We start from the raw sequence: 14,279 nt of genomic DNA, 5'->3' as shown, positions 1-14,279 counted from the left end.
CTTCTTTTGAATAATGGTGAGACATAAGATTTTGATTTAGCCTGCAATAATAATGCATATTATTTGCATAATTGCAGCCTGCAGAAGAAGAGCAGAGGCCTCGGCCAACCAAAGCAGATGAGAAACGAGTGAGGGGTGAAAAGATCTGCTTCAGTTGTGGTGATGCTGGAGACCTCATCGTATGTGAACACAAGACCTGTCCAAAGGCATACCACAAAGACTGTGTCAGTCTTTCTCACCCTCATAACAGTAAGTATGAAGTTAAATAACTCCATTATTTTTTGTAGTTAATGCCAGGAATGAATGTCAATACGTACATTCTCAATTGTGGTTGGGATTGTTTTTAAAACAATGAAATTGTTGTATATAATGTCTTGTCTGTCAGTCTGCTATAGCAAGAACAAACATGATTTATGAAACATAACACTTTATAGAGCAACACATAAGATACAGTGAAGTACAGGTTGTGCATAGCACTGAAGACATTGACTGGACAACAGTAACACAGGTCACAGAAATAGGCTGGGCACTGATTTTGATTGCTTAAATGATACTATTTTTTGGTGGCTCACCAGGGTGCTCCAGGGGAACGACCCAGGTTGCCTCTGTAATCGGGTCTGGGAACTGTATGGACACATGATCTCTGAAATTGCATGTGTCATGTGTGAAGGTACACCACTCCTCCCTTCTAGGGGGTGAGAAAACTACATGCACACAGAAAAATGCACAGTACAGGAAAAAGGTACGGTCGAAAAAAGCACTGATTTTACAAGGAACTGAGATTATGAGCCATGGAAAACACTAGTGACGACACGGACATCCATTTCATCGCCCGACAATTGCGGCTGCTGCAGTGTGTGGCGGGCAGCATTGTATGCAGCAGGTGAAGGAGGCTCCATGGTTGGTGTTCATGTACCAACTCTGGCAGGCTCTTGTCCTTCACTGGAGTGAAAAGGTAAAAAAAAAAAAAAATGGCAGTTTTTGGGGACCTGCTCGATACATACTTCTGCATCTGAGTTTGAGGCGTCCGAACCAAGTGTTTGACCTCACCATTAGATTGAGGATGAAACAGAGGGAGTTGTGAGATGGTAAACACCATCAGCCTGCCAAGAAGTTGCAAATTCTCGAGAAACAAACTGGGGACCGTTATCAGTAACCACGGTATATGGAAGTCCTTCAGTTGCAAAAATCTTATGAGACAGAGGCAAAATGTGGCTGCTGCGGACATGGACAGACAACACACCACATAGGGAAACTTGGAATAGTCATCCACTAAAATGAGCCATTACTTATTTGGGAGGACCCATCAAAATTTATATTTAGACATTTCCATAGGAGCTGCAGCGTCAGCCAGGGAGAAACTGGTGCCCATTGGGCTGCTTGTTACTGAACACAGTGAGTGCAAGTGGTAAGAAGCCGTGTAATGTCTTCATCTGTATCCGACCAATATACATGCCAGTGAGCCAAAGCTTTGGTGCAAGAGGTCTTCGGCCGGCCGGAGTGGCCGAGCGGTTAAAGGCGCTACAGTCTGGAACCGCACGACCGCTACGGTCGCAGGTTCGAATCCTGCCTCGGGCATGGATGTGTGTGATGTCCTTAGGTTAGTTAGGTTTAAGTAGTTCTAAGTTCTAGGGGACTTATGACCACAGCAGTTGAGTCCCATAGTGCTCAGAGCCATTTGCACCATTTTGAAGAGGTCTTCCAGTGGCAAACATGCAGAAACAACAGTACATTATAGCGTAAAGTAGCGGGAATCGCAACCCGGGGAGCAGTGAGTGTCCTCTGTAGCTAACAAAAGAACCCCATCAAACACTGAAAGGCAAAGCTGGAAGGAAAAGTAATTACACAAGGGGTCAGAGGCAAGGACTGAGGGTTTTTCTGGCCAACAGTGCTGCACAAAAGACAGCACCTGACTAAGTACCGAATCCATGGTGACAGCCTATGCTATGGCGGCATTAGTGATGGGAAAAACCGTCGACCACGTGCTGTTTCTCAGTATCTATAGAGAAACAAAGCAACTCGTCCTGATCGAACACCAGGTCTGGTTCAGTCAGAAGGCAAGGTAAGGTATCGGTGTTAGCGTCTTGCACCGTGGGCTGGTATTGGATCTGATAATGATAACAGGACAGGAAGAGAACCCACTGCTGCAAATTATGCACTGCCTTGTCCTGCATGGAAGCCAAAGGGTTAAAAAGAACAACCAAAGGATTTTGATCCATTGTTATGTGGAATGTAGAACACATACAAGAATGTGTGCAATTTCTTGAGGGTGAACACAATTGCTAAGCCCTCTTTTGACTCTGAGAATACTGCTGCTGAGCGGGAGTTAGTCTTAGAAGCATAAGCTGTGGGTCATTCAGATCCGTCCTCATATTTGTGCGCCAACGCTGCACCAAGAACGTGCTGAGAGGCTTCAGTAGCCAATATAAAATGCTGACTCAGCTGAAAACTGGCCAGACATGAGGCAGATTGAAGCTTAAATTTAAGCAAAGCGAACACTTGGTCACAAGCTGGGGACCAGAAAAAGGTAAATTTTCATGCAAAAGCACATGCAGGGGCTGAGCATTAGTGGTGCAACATCATCATGAAACAATACCTGGGCCACCGAGCTAAAACTAGTTATGTGGGCGTTATCTTGTCAGTGTAATAATCAGACCTGAAATTACGCAACTGCCCAATCCGTTTGCTGAACATCCATGATGATGCAACTGACTTCCTCAGCTGTTCATAATAAGTAAGACATTTTGTGCAACAAGGAGAGAGTCAAGTTAGTCCAACAACTCAAGTTACATTTTTCCATTGATCAGTGGGCCACTTACTTAACGTGCACCTGGCTACAGGAGGTTTGGAAATAGCAGTTTTACAATGCTTTATCCTTATGCAGTTCTGGTCACATTGCTTTCATTGCCACTGTGTTTGTTAGATGAACTGTCATTTTGATAGGAGCAATTGTCTTATTAAAAGTAACAGTTCTCTGTACTACAATTGTATCTCTACCAAGCAGTTTTTGTTCCACTGTGAAGTTTTGGAGATGACTTTTCCATGACGTCTATATGCTGTCACAGTACTAAATACTGTAGCTATAATAGATGAGACCTTTTTGTCATGGATGCTCCTACTATGCAGCCGGTAATAATTTATCAACTTTGGAAGTTTTTATAAAATGTGATATGGAAGCACATGAACACAACTCACAGGAATGATACTCATACGGGTTGTTCAGAACCCCTTAAGCTTGTACAGATCAAAAATAATAAAAATAGAAAAAAATGCGATTGTCATGTAGCTTCACTCGTGATGCATGCAGTTTCAGAGATTGTACGTTCATGCACTTCACAGATCTACGTACAGAGGCCACCTTGGTCAGATCCCAGGTGGGCTCTAGTGAGCCGCCAAAGAAACAGTGTTATTTAAGCAATCACAAACAAGTGCTTGGCCTATTTCTGTAACCTGCGTTACTGTTGTCTAGTCGAGGTTTTCAGTGCTACACACAACCTGTACTACACTGTATCTTATGTGTTATTCTGTAAAGTACTGTGTTCCACAAATCTTGTTTGATCTAGCTATAGCAAACTTGGCAACAAGTGAGGGTTACATTTTCTCCATGTGTTAATGTCATTGCTAAGTCACCTGACAAACATCTCGATGAAAGAAATACTCCAACTTGTTACTGTCCAGCAGAAAGCTTTCACAGAACAGCAGCCGCTCTGTCAAGTGGCATCTTCATGTTCACGGGAGGCTAGTCTCCTGTCAATGCTACCATTGCCCTTTCGGGTATATGATGAATCCGCTGAAGATTGGGACTCCTACAAGTAACGGTTACACCAGCATTTCCAGGTTTTTTGCGTGGGTGATGCACACCTGTGTAGGGCTTTATTTTTTCTCTGGCTTTCACCACTCATTTGTTAGTTGTGCCAACTTGCGCCTTTCCAAGACCTGGACAGCTTATTGTTTGATGATGTGTGCAAGTGTCTCTCGACCTCTTACTGCAACAGAACACATGTCATTGCAATGCATGTAGAATTTTACCCATTGTCAGAAAGGCCCAAGTGAGTTTTAAAAAGCCTGGACTGCAGAATTACATGGGTTGAGCCACCATTGTAAATTTGTTACAGTACCTATCAAAAGTCTTAAACTGATCACGTGCACAGTGTTATTACTTGTCTAGCCCGGGATAGGGAAGTCCACAAAAAACACTTCAGTGTGAGAATCCGACGGTAACGGATGTGCTCAATAAAGCACAGTCATTTGAAGTTCACAGGCCAAGGCGATCGCATTGGTGTGTGGGGGAGGTATCAGAACTTGCTCAGTCAAACCCTGTTAGGCACAGTGCAGCTGTTCAGGATGATGGGGAAGCTGTAGCATCAGTACAACTGCCTACTCGGCATTGCACGGGTGAGCATCGGTTACAGCCATAGCAGCAACAGTGCGTGTTACAACTGTGGCCACATGCCCCCCTTCAGTGTTGCCCCTACTGCTTCGTCCAATATGAGCGTGCTCTGTGCCTTAAACATTCGTCTGTCGAAAGAAATGCGACATTGCATCGGTCTCTAACTCCTCCACAGATGTGACTGACACAGTGGTACCGATGGATTAAACTGTATCTGTACAATGACTGTCTCCCCAAACAAATTGTTTATTGACTTGCATATGTTTAATAAACCGCTAAAAACACAAGTAAGTTGACTCAGGACCTACAGGAACTTGAGTAAATGTGCAAATGTACATGGACTTGGGCTCCCCCTCTCCTCACACAGGTTTCATGGAACTTGGTTAGCTGAGGAGACTAAGTGGCCTGTTGAACAGAGGAAAAATGTAATAGGAGTTGCTGGGCTAATTTTACTGTCTCCTTGCTGCAGAAAGCGTTACACTAATTAGGAACATTTGAGGAAGTCAGTCACATCATATTTGATGTTCAGGAAATGGTCGTGTGATCTCAGGTCTGATGGTCACACTGAAAGTAAAGGTAACAGATAACGTCTATGCAACTAGTTTAGATAATCATTTTAGCTCAGTGGCCCAAGTATTGTTTCCAGATTATGATGCCCCACTTGCAGGGCTGGAAATTTTTAAGGCTGGTGTTTTGGTATGAGTAGGAACCAGTACTGATACAGTGATTCTGCTCTCTCAAGATGTCTAATGACTACTGAGGTTGCCGATATGGAGTACCTGGCAGTAGGTGGCAGCACAATGCACCTAAAATGAATTTTGTGTGTGTGTGTGTGTGTGTGTGTGTGTGTGTGTGTGTGTGTGTCCGGATACTTTTGATAACATAGCATGTATCATGTTTCACCTTTCCCCCTTATAACTGCTTAATAGGGAGACAGTATGTTCCTTATACTTTGAGCTCCTTGCACCCAAGATGAGGTGGTTCACTGATATCGTCTTGCAGCTCCCATGTCCATCATACAAAGGTGGATTTTGATGCATATATTGTACTGTGCTTTGTTGCACTGCTGTAACCTGTGTGGGATTGAGTTGTACAGATCCACTTATCAGAAGAGAGACATATTTTAAAACTGAGCGGGTGAGTTATCTCAATAAATAATCATCGTGCTCTCTTTCCCCACATACACTGCTAATAGGGGAGTGAGGGTCTATCTGCATTCCAGTTACCACTTTACAATATTGAGACGCCTTAGAAGATGAGTGTCGTACAGTACTGTTTGCTTTGGTTCATATTTAGGCCAACAATAGAGTACCTCATAGCCTTTGACGTAGAGCATGCAACATGCTGTACAAGAACAACAACTCATGCACATGGAACATGCCAGACAAGAACAACAACTCATTAAATGTTGCACCAAACTGTCTGTAGTGTGGGAAGACAATCAAGAGGGTTCCAAGGAAAGATGATTATTATTGTTGTGTTTGATGATTGTTATTGTTGTGTTTGATGATGATGATGATGATGATGATAAGAAGTTCATCCCTTGAACACTTGATTCAGAATTTCTTTTTGTACTTTTGTGTTTCGATATATCTAGAGTTAATGTTTACTTTGTGACATTTTCTGAACTGCATTGATTCATTACTCATGTAAATTGTTTTAGGATGTTACTAAGACATTTGTGTCTTACATTGCATTATTTTGCAAAAGGTCTTACTCATCACCTAGCAGTGGTGTTAATGGGTGGAAGATTCCATCAGGATGATGTGTGAGCTGTAGTGGAACATGTAATGCACAAGCATTAACTGGGAAAAGGCTCAAAGCAATAGTTCTCATCTCTGATGTCTTTATACTAGCATGTTCTGTTGAAAGATGGCAAACATAATCAGATGAGCTGCTGCATTCAAAGGCACAAAATAGTGTTTTTACTTCTCTTGTTGCTTCATTATTTGTAGTCATCAGTAAACATTATTTAAGCACACCCAGCCCCAAATCTCCCGTCTCACTGAGATGATATCTAATGTCTATATTAACTGAATTATCTATTACACATATGTGAGGAGCCTGTTTGGTAATGAGTCTGAGGAGGAGGGAGTCTTGGTGTACTCAGTACTGCATTCTGTTTCCAAGCAGCACAAGACAATCACAATTTTTTTTTCTCCTCTCCACAGGCCCTAACCAGTGTCAATATTGGCTGTGTCCATACTCTCTCTGCATTAATGTGCTTTTCCTCACAGCCAGAAGTCATTTTGGTCGTTACAGGAATCGACATTTGCCACATCTGTGTGTTAAGCAGAATTATGTAGAAATTACTTAAATGATAGTGCATGTGTATTTTAATACAGCAAACTTTTATTTTATTCAGTACAAATTATGTTATTTGTTAAAAGAAACACAATGATTTGACTTCCTGCTGTTAGGAACGATGGTGTTGTTTGATTTGGTGTTCACTGCACATAGACTTAGCACAGGATTGATGTGTGGCAGTTTTCTTTGTGTAACAGGAACAAAGAATAGTATTGTGTTTTGTTACTTTAAGTGGCTGAATTAACTGTTTCCAGCACTTTCTGTGTGTTTATGATCTCCCCTTTGGTGTAAACTTGTCACATATCATCAAATTCTTTGCGAGGGTTCCATGAGTTGCTCATTAATCCTTAGCACGTGATTTTCCACCACCACCACCACCCCTTTTCACAACATTATACCCGCAAATAGTGTACAAAATTTAGGCAACCATACAAGAAATATGCATAACAGCAATCTCTAGCTTTTATTGTTGCAGTAACTTCCGCAAATCAACTGATAGACAGTCTCACCAGCTCCATATGTTACTTTGTGCAATTTCACAAGAAGCTGTTTTTTGTTTAGTCAGTTATTGTTTCTGAAGGGTTTCTAGTAGAAGGACACATCTTTTGACAATTTGCAAAATCTTTCCAAATACCAAAGGTGGTCAAAGTACCAAATTGAATGGTAACGTACAAAATCCTCAAGAGTTTATTATTCACAGAAGCTCACACCAACAGCAGTCATTTCACAGGATAGTATGTCAGACTACCCATTTTGCTGCCAGGTTGAAGTGGACCACTCTCTTATTAATCTTTGATAGACCCTAGAGCCTCAAGACCGAGCGAGGTGGCGCAGTGGTTAGACACTGGACTCGCATTCGGGAGGACGACGGTTCAATCCCACGTCCGGCCATCCTGATTTAGGTTTTCCGTGATTTCCCTAAATCGCTCCAGGCAAATGCCGGGATGGTTCCTTTCAAAGGGCACGGCCGACTTCCTTCCCTAATCCGATGAGACCGATGACCTCGCTGTCTGGTCTCCTTCCCCAAAGACAACCAACAACCAACCTAGAGCCTCAAAAGTGTAGTACCTGTGAACTAAGCCAGCTGATTGTGTTCAAGCATGCAGATGGTTTCAAGTAGGTGAATGGCATTTGTTGCCTCTTTATGTGTTGGAAGCTTATTGAGACAAGATGTTGCCTCTTATCGCCATATTCTTAAACTATCATAGTGAACAAAGCACTGATCTCTCTGTTCTAAATATGTTGTACCTACATATTTTCTTGGGTCACTATTTCCATCTTGATGGCTCTGCACTAACAAGAAAAATGTAAGTCTCTTTGGATTGGTAAAGTAGTAAAATTCAATTTTTGTTGCACCTTTTGTGCTACAGAGCATTACATGACAACCTCTTTATCACCCCACTGGACTTGCATGATTTATGAACAAGTAAAAGGATGTGTGTGGTACTTTTTTGTATGTAAAGAATGCTTAAGCCATTTCAGATATGCAAACTAATATGTACTGTTTCAGAGAAATGGGTGTGTCCGTGGCATTACTGCAACATCTGCAACAAACGAACTGTCCAGAAATGCAACATGTGTACAAACTCGTTTTGTATACAGCATGCTAAGGGGAGAATTCGACCTGATGGGAAGCGAGGCTACCTTTGTCCTTATCATGATAAGGTAATAACTATATTGTTGTTGTATATGTGAAGATCATTGACAGGGTACAAGAATAACAAATTTGCTTTTGTAAGAAGCTTGTAATGTTGTAATATAGTTGGGAGGGGGGCGGGTGTATTTAGTCATGTGAGAGAAAATTTGTCTTGCAAGTTTTATAATTTGAAATCGGTGGTAGTCGCCCATATGTTTTGAAATTTGTACAGTATTTCCACTCTTTCTTCTAGACATAATTGCTAGTAGTGCTGATCGATTAAAACATCTAATTTATCTCGTATAGAGCTCAAAAATTGATGTAGTTGTAAAATGATAGTACTATAAGTTGTTCAGAATGAGATTTTCACTCTGCAACGGAGTGTGTGCTGATATGAAACTTCCTGGCAGATTAAAACTGTGTGCTGGACTGAGACTCGAACTCGGGACCTTTGCCTTTTGCGGGCAAGTGCTCTACCACCGCTGGTAGAGCATTTGCCCGCGAAAGGCAAAGGTCCCAAGCTCGAGTCACGGTCTGGCACACAGTTTTAATCTGCCAGGAAGTTTCACTATAAGTTGTTGTTATTGGCTGATTTCAAAACTTGGAATAATGAATACTTCACATTACTGAATTATTCATGTAACTATATTACTATATGGCATGTTTATTTGGTTTTCTTACATGTGTGACCATCTTATGCCCTTTAATTCAAAAATGTAGTGAACAGTGGTAAGTATTTTCTCCTGTCATGTTTGCCAATCCGTGTGCTTAATTTTTTGTGCAAAAATCAGACTGTTAAAAATGGAAAACTCTTACTGTGTGTTGTGGAAAGCAGGAATCTTCACTGCTCAAACACATAAAGTAAAAAATGAATTTACCGGAAAGTATATTGGTAATCTACCTTCACTTTTGGTTCAGTTTTTATCTTCACTTGCTTAAATATTAAAATATTACCACAGTGCATGCATGCTGTTTCAATGCATAGCATTATTTGAATGTACTGGAAGGAAATCTCTCAGTATTTTACAGTCTTCTTTAGTATTCTTCAAATCAGATTTTTCTCTTTTTCATTGTTCACAGTGCATGTGTGTTTTTGAAGACAGTCTATAATTTTATTTTGACCAAAGTAAAGGAACACACATACAAAATGATGGTGCTGTGAGTATAAGTTGCTAGCCCATCACTTCCATACAAATAAGTGTCATCTAATATGCTTTCTGCTTCACTTAGCAGAGGAGAGGTGTCATAGTGGCCAGTTTCCTTATTGAAATAGTTAGGAGTCAGATTTTCTGTATCAAATGAAGAGAGATATAATGCTGATAGTCCTATACTGTTCATAATTTAAAATAGGAAAGATTCAAATTATCATAAATCAAAAATAGAGAATGACAAAATTGTCATAAACAGAAAATAATTACGGATACAAAACAATTATACAAATTATTGAAACTAGTTCGCTTATTTCTTTATCATGCATGAGATACTGTAGAATGAAGTCACTGACTAGTTGCGTGTTTTGTATTTATTACCAATTCCTATAAAATATATGTAAAAACAAAGATGATGTGACTTACCAAACGAAAGCGCTGGCAGGTCGATAGACACACAAACATACACACAAAATTCTAGCTTTCGCAACCAACGGTTGCCTCGTCAGGAGAGAGGGAAGGAGAGGGAAAGACGAAAGGATGTGGGTTTTAAGGGAGAGGTTAGCTTGTGTGTGTGTGTGTGTGTGTGTGTGCACAACACACACACACACACACACACACACACACACACACACACACACACACACACAAGCTAACCTCTCCCTTAAAACCCACATCCTTTCGTCTTTCCCTCTCCTTCCCTCTCTCCTGACGAGGCAACCGTTGGTTGCGAAAGCTAGAATTTTGTGTGTATGTTTGTGTTTGTTTGTGTGTCTATCGACCTGCCAGCGCTTTCGTTTGGTAAGTCACATCATCTTTGTTTTTACATATATTTTTCCCACATGGAATGTTTCCCTCTATTATATTCAATTCCTATAAAACTTTGATAACTGATGTTGCATCATTGTTTCTTCTGTTATTCTTTCCTGAAGTTTCGATCCTAATCTTGGAGTCTTCTTCAGGAAAAGCTCAGAATAAAGGGCGAAATATCAGGAGATAATACAAACAACTTCCCAAAAAGTTTTGGGGTAACTATTTGTGCCCGTCCTTTTAAAAGAATAGCACAACTCGAAACTTAGAGAAGTTAGTTAGCCTCCTCATAAATTTGTCAGTTATCTGCAACTTCATTTCGAAATGTTGTGATTGCTTGATTTTACTTTGTCTAAAGCATTATGTAGACAAATTTAAAGAAAAATTTCACGTTACAGAGGTCAAAGTTTTATGCAAGCACGTAAATGTAACACAGAAAAAGTGAGGGTTCGTTCATGACATTTAAAGATAAGAAATATCCCTGTGTTTTTCTTTTCATTGTCCTTTTCAACAATTTGGAAGGGACTGCTATATATCATATCGACATTTGTTATCTGAAGCAACTGAAAAAATAGATTTTTGATAATTCAGAACTGGCCACCTTTAGTGAATACCACATTTCTGCCACATGTCAGTCATAAAAATTATGTTAATATTGGTTGAAATATGCCTCTTAATTATGTTTTAAACATTTCCTGTGCTTGATTTCAGGGCAGCAGCTCCAAATCAAAGTCAGTTGATAAGACTGCAGCAAGCTCATCAGGAAAACTTAATCAGAAGTCACCATTGAATAAAGTAATGAAACAAACCAGTAACAGTGAAAAATCAGCTGAAGACCCCAAGAAGAACCGAAATGCTGAGAGTTGTTTTGTTGACAAACAGCAGTCAGTAAAAAGGCATGAATTGCAGAGCACTTCGTCGTGTGCTGGGAACATTCAAAGTGATGTGGAAAAAGATAGTTCAAAAAGTGGTACACACAGTGAGGCTTCAGCAAGTAGTGTCATTGGAGTGAACAGCAACAATGCACAAAACTTGTTAGGTGTAAATAATATTGATACTAAAAATTCAACATCCTTTTTAAACAAACAAGTTGGTACAAGGAAGACAAGCTACAATAATAACAGTGAAAGAAACCAGAAGGAAACTCGGCAAAGTGGCATTGGATCCTCAGGTGATGAGACTGAAGTGTTTTCTGAGAGTGATGGTAAGAAAAGTTCTTCCAAACAGGTGTTGGAACAAACTAAAGGAAGTGATAGTTTAGCTAATACACCAAATGTAAATGATCCAGGAGTCTCTGATGTGTCTCAGAAAAGTGCGCATACTACAAACAATACAACGGTTATTCAACAAGTTTCAGTTCCTCGAAAAAGGGGCAGACCAAGAAAACATGTTGCAGGGGAAGGACCAATAGATAAGTTTTTGTTAAAACCTGAAATAACTAGTGATTCAAAAAAACTTAATGCTTCAGAGAGTGCAGTTGAATCAGAAGTGTCGTTGACTACCATAAGCAGTGCAGATCTCGAGCAGCAGTGTGAAGGGATTACGAAGTTATCGAAGGAAACTGCAAAAGGAAAACGATCTCCTGTTAGTTTACAAGCAACAGACTCAAGGAATAAAAGTTTGAAGCCAAAGGAAACTTTAAGTGGCCAGCGAGCAAAGGATAAGGACAGCCATACAGCTGAAAATGGGACGAGTCATGTAGCAGGTAAAGTTGTGGAAACAGGTGCAACAGCAGACCAAAAAAAAAATCTCGCAAGGAAGAAATTACCAGGCAGTGGAACAGTTAGATCACCTAATATTGCTAATGAAGATGAAACAGCAGAATTGATTAGCCCTCGATCCGATGACAGTAAAACATCCAGCAATGCCAAGACAAATACTGCTAAAAAGAATGGCATTAGGGTAACTGCTAATGATGTATCTCCTGATAAATGTGATGAGCACCCGTCCAAAAAGCGTGGCAGGATACCAAATCGGTTTTATGATGATTTTGAGGATGTTCCTGCCCAGAAAACCCCAAAACTGAGAAAGCCATTGCAAGGAGCAACAAGGTTCCAGTTAAAATCTTGCAGTCCTGCGGAACAAAGAAGGAGGTGGTCAAAAGAAGCACATTTTAAATCAAAAAAGGGAGCAAAAATTGTTGGAAGCAATTTAGATGGCAGCATGGAAACAGAAATTTCAGAAGAGGCTAGTGTTTTACGAAGTAGTTTAGAAAACAAATCAATAGTAGACAAAGTAGACAGGACCTGCATATCACCGTTACTATTACCAGTACATGGTTGAATCTCATTGACTCTGTGAATTTTATACTAATGGGTGAGAATATTAGTGTGAGTAGTTGTTATTGGCTTGTTTTTGACAACAGAATTGACAACCAATTGGAATAGATATTGATAACATTCCTGTCAGTAGTAGAGGTTTTTAGAATCCCTTTTTCTCCCTCTTCCAAAAGTGTGTTTTTTACCTAAAATTAAATTTGCATTTACATGTGTTATAGATGTGTTAGTTGCGTACTACCTTCGACCTCCTTGTGTGAAGATTTCCAGTTGTGTTCAACAATTTTTCAGCTGAAACCAAAAATTGTGTGAAATGAATTTTAAACATATGTGACTGCCATTGCTAAAACTGACATTGGAAAATTGGTCTCGTATTCTGCTGTCATCACTGCATGTGCAATTAGTTTATGAAAAGTGACTATATTTTGTATTAGCATCATTTGTAATCAACTCCATTTCAATCATTTACAAGCATCCACACACATCTCACATATTTACATTTGACATTTCTTAATTTTTAGTTTTTATGAATTTGTGTGCGATGTTATGATTACTTTTTAGTCTCGATTCTTTTTTGTTGTACATATATATATGGCACAATTTGTTTAATGAAATTTTAGCCAAAAATTTCATCAAATACAAATATTATTCCAATGAACTACTGAATATTAATACAGAAATAAAGTTTCTGAAAATGATTTTTATTATTCTTTGCTTTGTGCTATACTTGTTATAGAAACTATGATTTCTGCTTAATGTTACTTGATTTATGTAAATTCTATTAATACTTACTGAATCAAATGTGTCATGTATTTTCATGAACATATTAGTGTACAGCATATTTTACTGTTCCATTCGCCTTTGGCCAGTTGCTTGGTGTGTCATTTGGCATGCCAGGTACTTCACAAGATTAAATGTCTTAGCACTCCGAATTTTGTCTTTGACTTACCATTTCATTTAAATTATGTCAGAAAGTGTTATTCGTATGTGTCTTATTTAAATGTTATTGTATCCACCTAGGTACAGCTTTGTTGTTTCTTCTACGTCATCAGGCTGCTATGACTACGATCCGAAAACCATTTACTGTATATTGAAAGAAGTTTTCTTGCTTATGTCACCTAATAAAATACTTCAGTCCATATAATGATTGCATGATGTCATTTTGTTTGTCCTGTTGGGTGGGAGTAAAACTAGTTGTCGTATTAATGTCGTCCTGCCCACTGGAATGTGTGAAACAGTGGGGTCTAGTGAACTGAAGCGTACATGCTATTGTGTTTAGAGCATTGTGGATTCTGTTACACTGAAGTGGCAGTTTATTCTGGGGTATACGAATGTTTCACGCGATTATATTTAAAGTGCAGCTACTCACGTAGGTCAAGTGTGGGCTGTAATTATCATACGGCAGCAAAACATGGTAGATATGCAGTGCACTAATGTGGAACTGATTTACACTGGGAAAAAAAATTAATTCCAGTTTTGGCCCCAAGGTGCAAATCTGGCAGTGTGAATATAAGAAATAAATATAGAAATGTTTCCATGTGTAATGGATTAGGAATGGGACTTGGGTAGAGGTGCTCGGACAGCAGAGAAAGGAATAATGTAGATTTTATTGTTAACAACTGCTTACACTGTTAGTGGAAGAGAGCACCAGAGACATCAGTGAGATGCTACATCCATAAAAAGACTTGATCAATAGTTGCACCAGCCTTCAG

At 39.7% G+C, this 14,279-nt stretch overlaps 1 protein-coding gene across 1 annotated transcript in view; it reads left to right on the top strand.

The window, feature by feature from the left end:
• The window catches only part of LOC126251530 (histone-lysine N-methyltransferase NSD2), a 115,668-nt gene extending 102,169 nt beyond the window's left edge, over nucleotides 1-13,499 (top strand). Inside the window, exons 17-19 of the mRNA XM_049952024.1 lie at nucleotides 78-249; nucleotides 8,208-8,362; nucleotides 11,003-13,499. Coding sequence (XP_049807981.1) covers nucleotides 78-249; nucleotides 8,208-8,362; nucleotides 11,003-12,574 — 1,899 coding nt within the window. The 3' untranslated portion in view covers nucleotides 12,575-13,499. The remainder of the gene's footprint in view (nucleotides 1-77; nucleotides 250-8,207; nucleotides 8,363-11,002) is intronic.
• The last annotated feature ends 780 nt before the right edge of the window (nucleotides 13,500-14,279 follow it).

Source organism: Schistocerca nitens, chromosome 4 (genome assembly GCF_023898315.1).
Source record: "Schistocerca nitens isolate TAMUIC-IGC-003100 chromosome 4, iqSchNite1.1, whole genome shotgun sequence".
In the NCBI taxonomy this organism is placed as follows: Eukaryota; Metazoa; Arthropoda; class Insecta; order Orthoptera; family Acrididae; genus Schistocerca; species Schistocerca nitens.
This window is presented reverse-complemented; position numbering and strand designations above follow the sequence as displayed.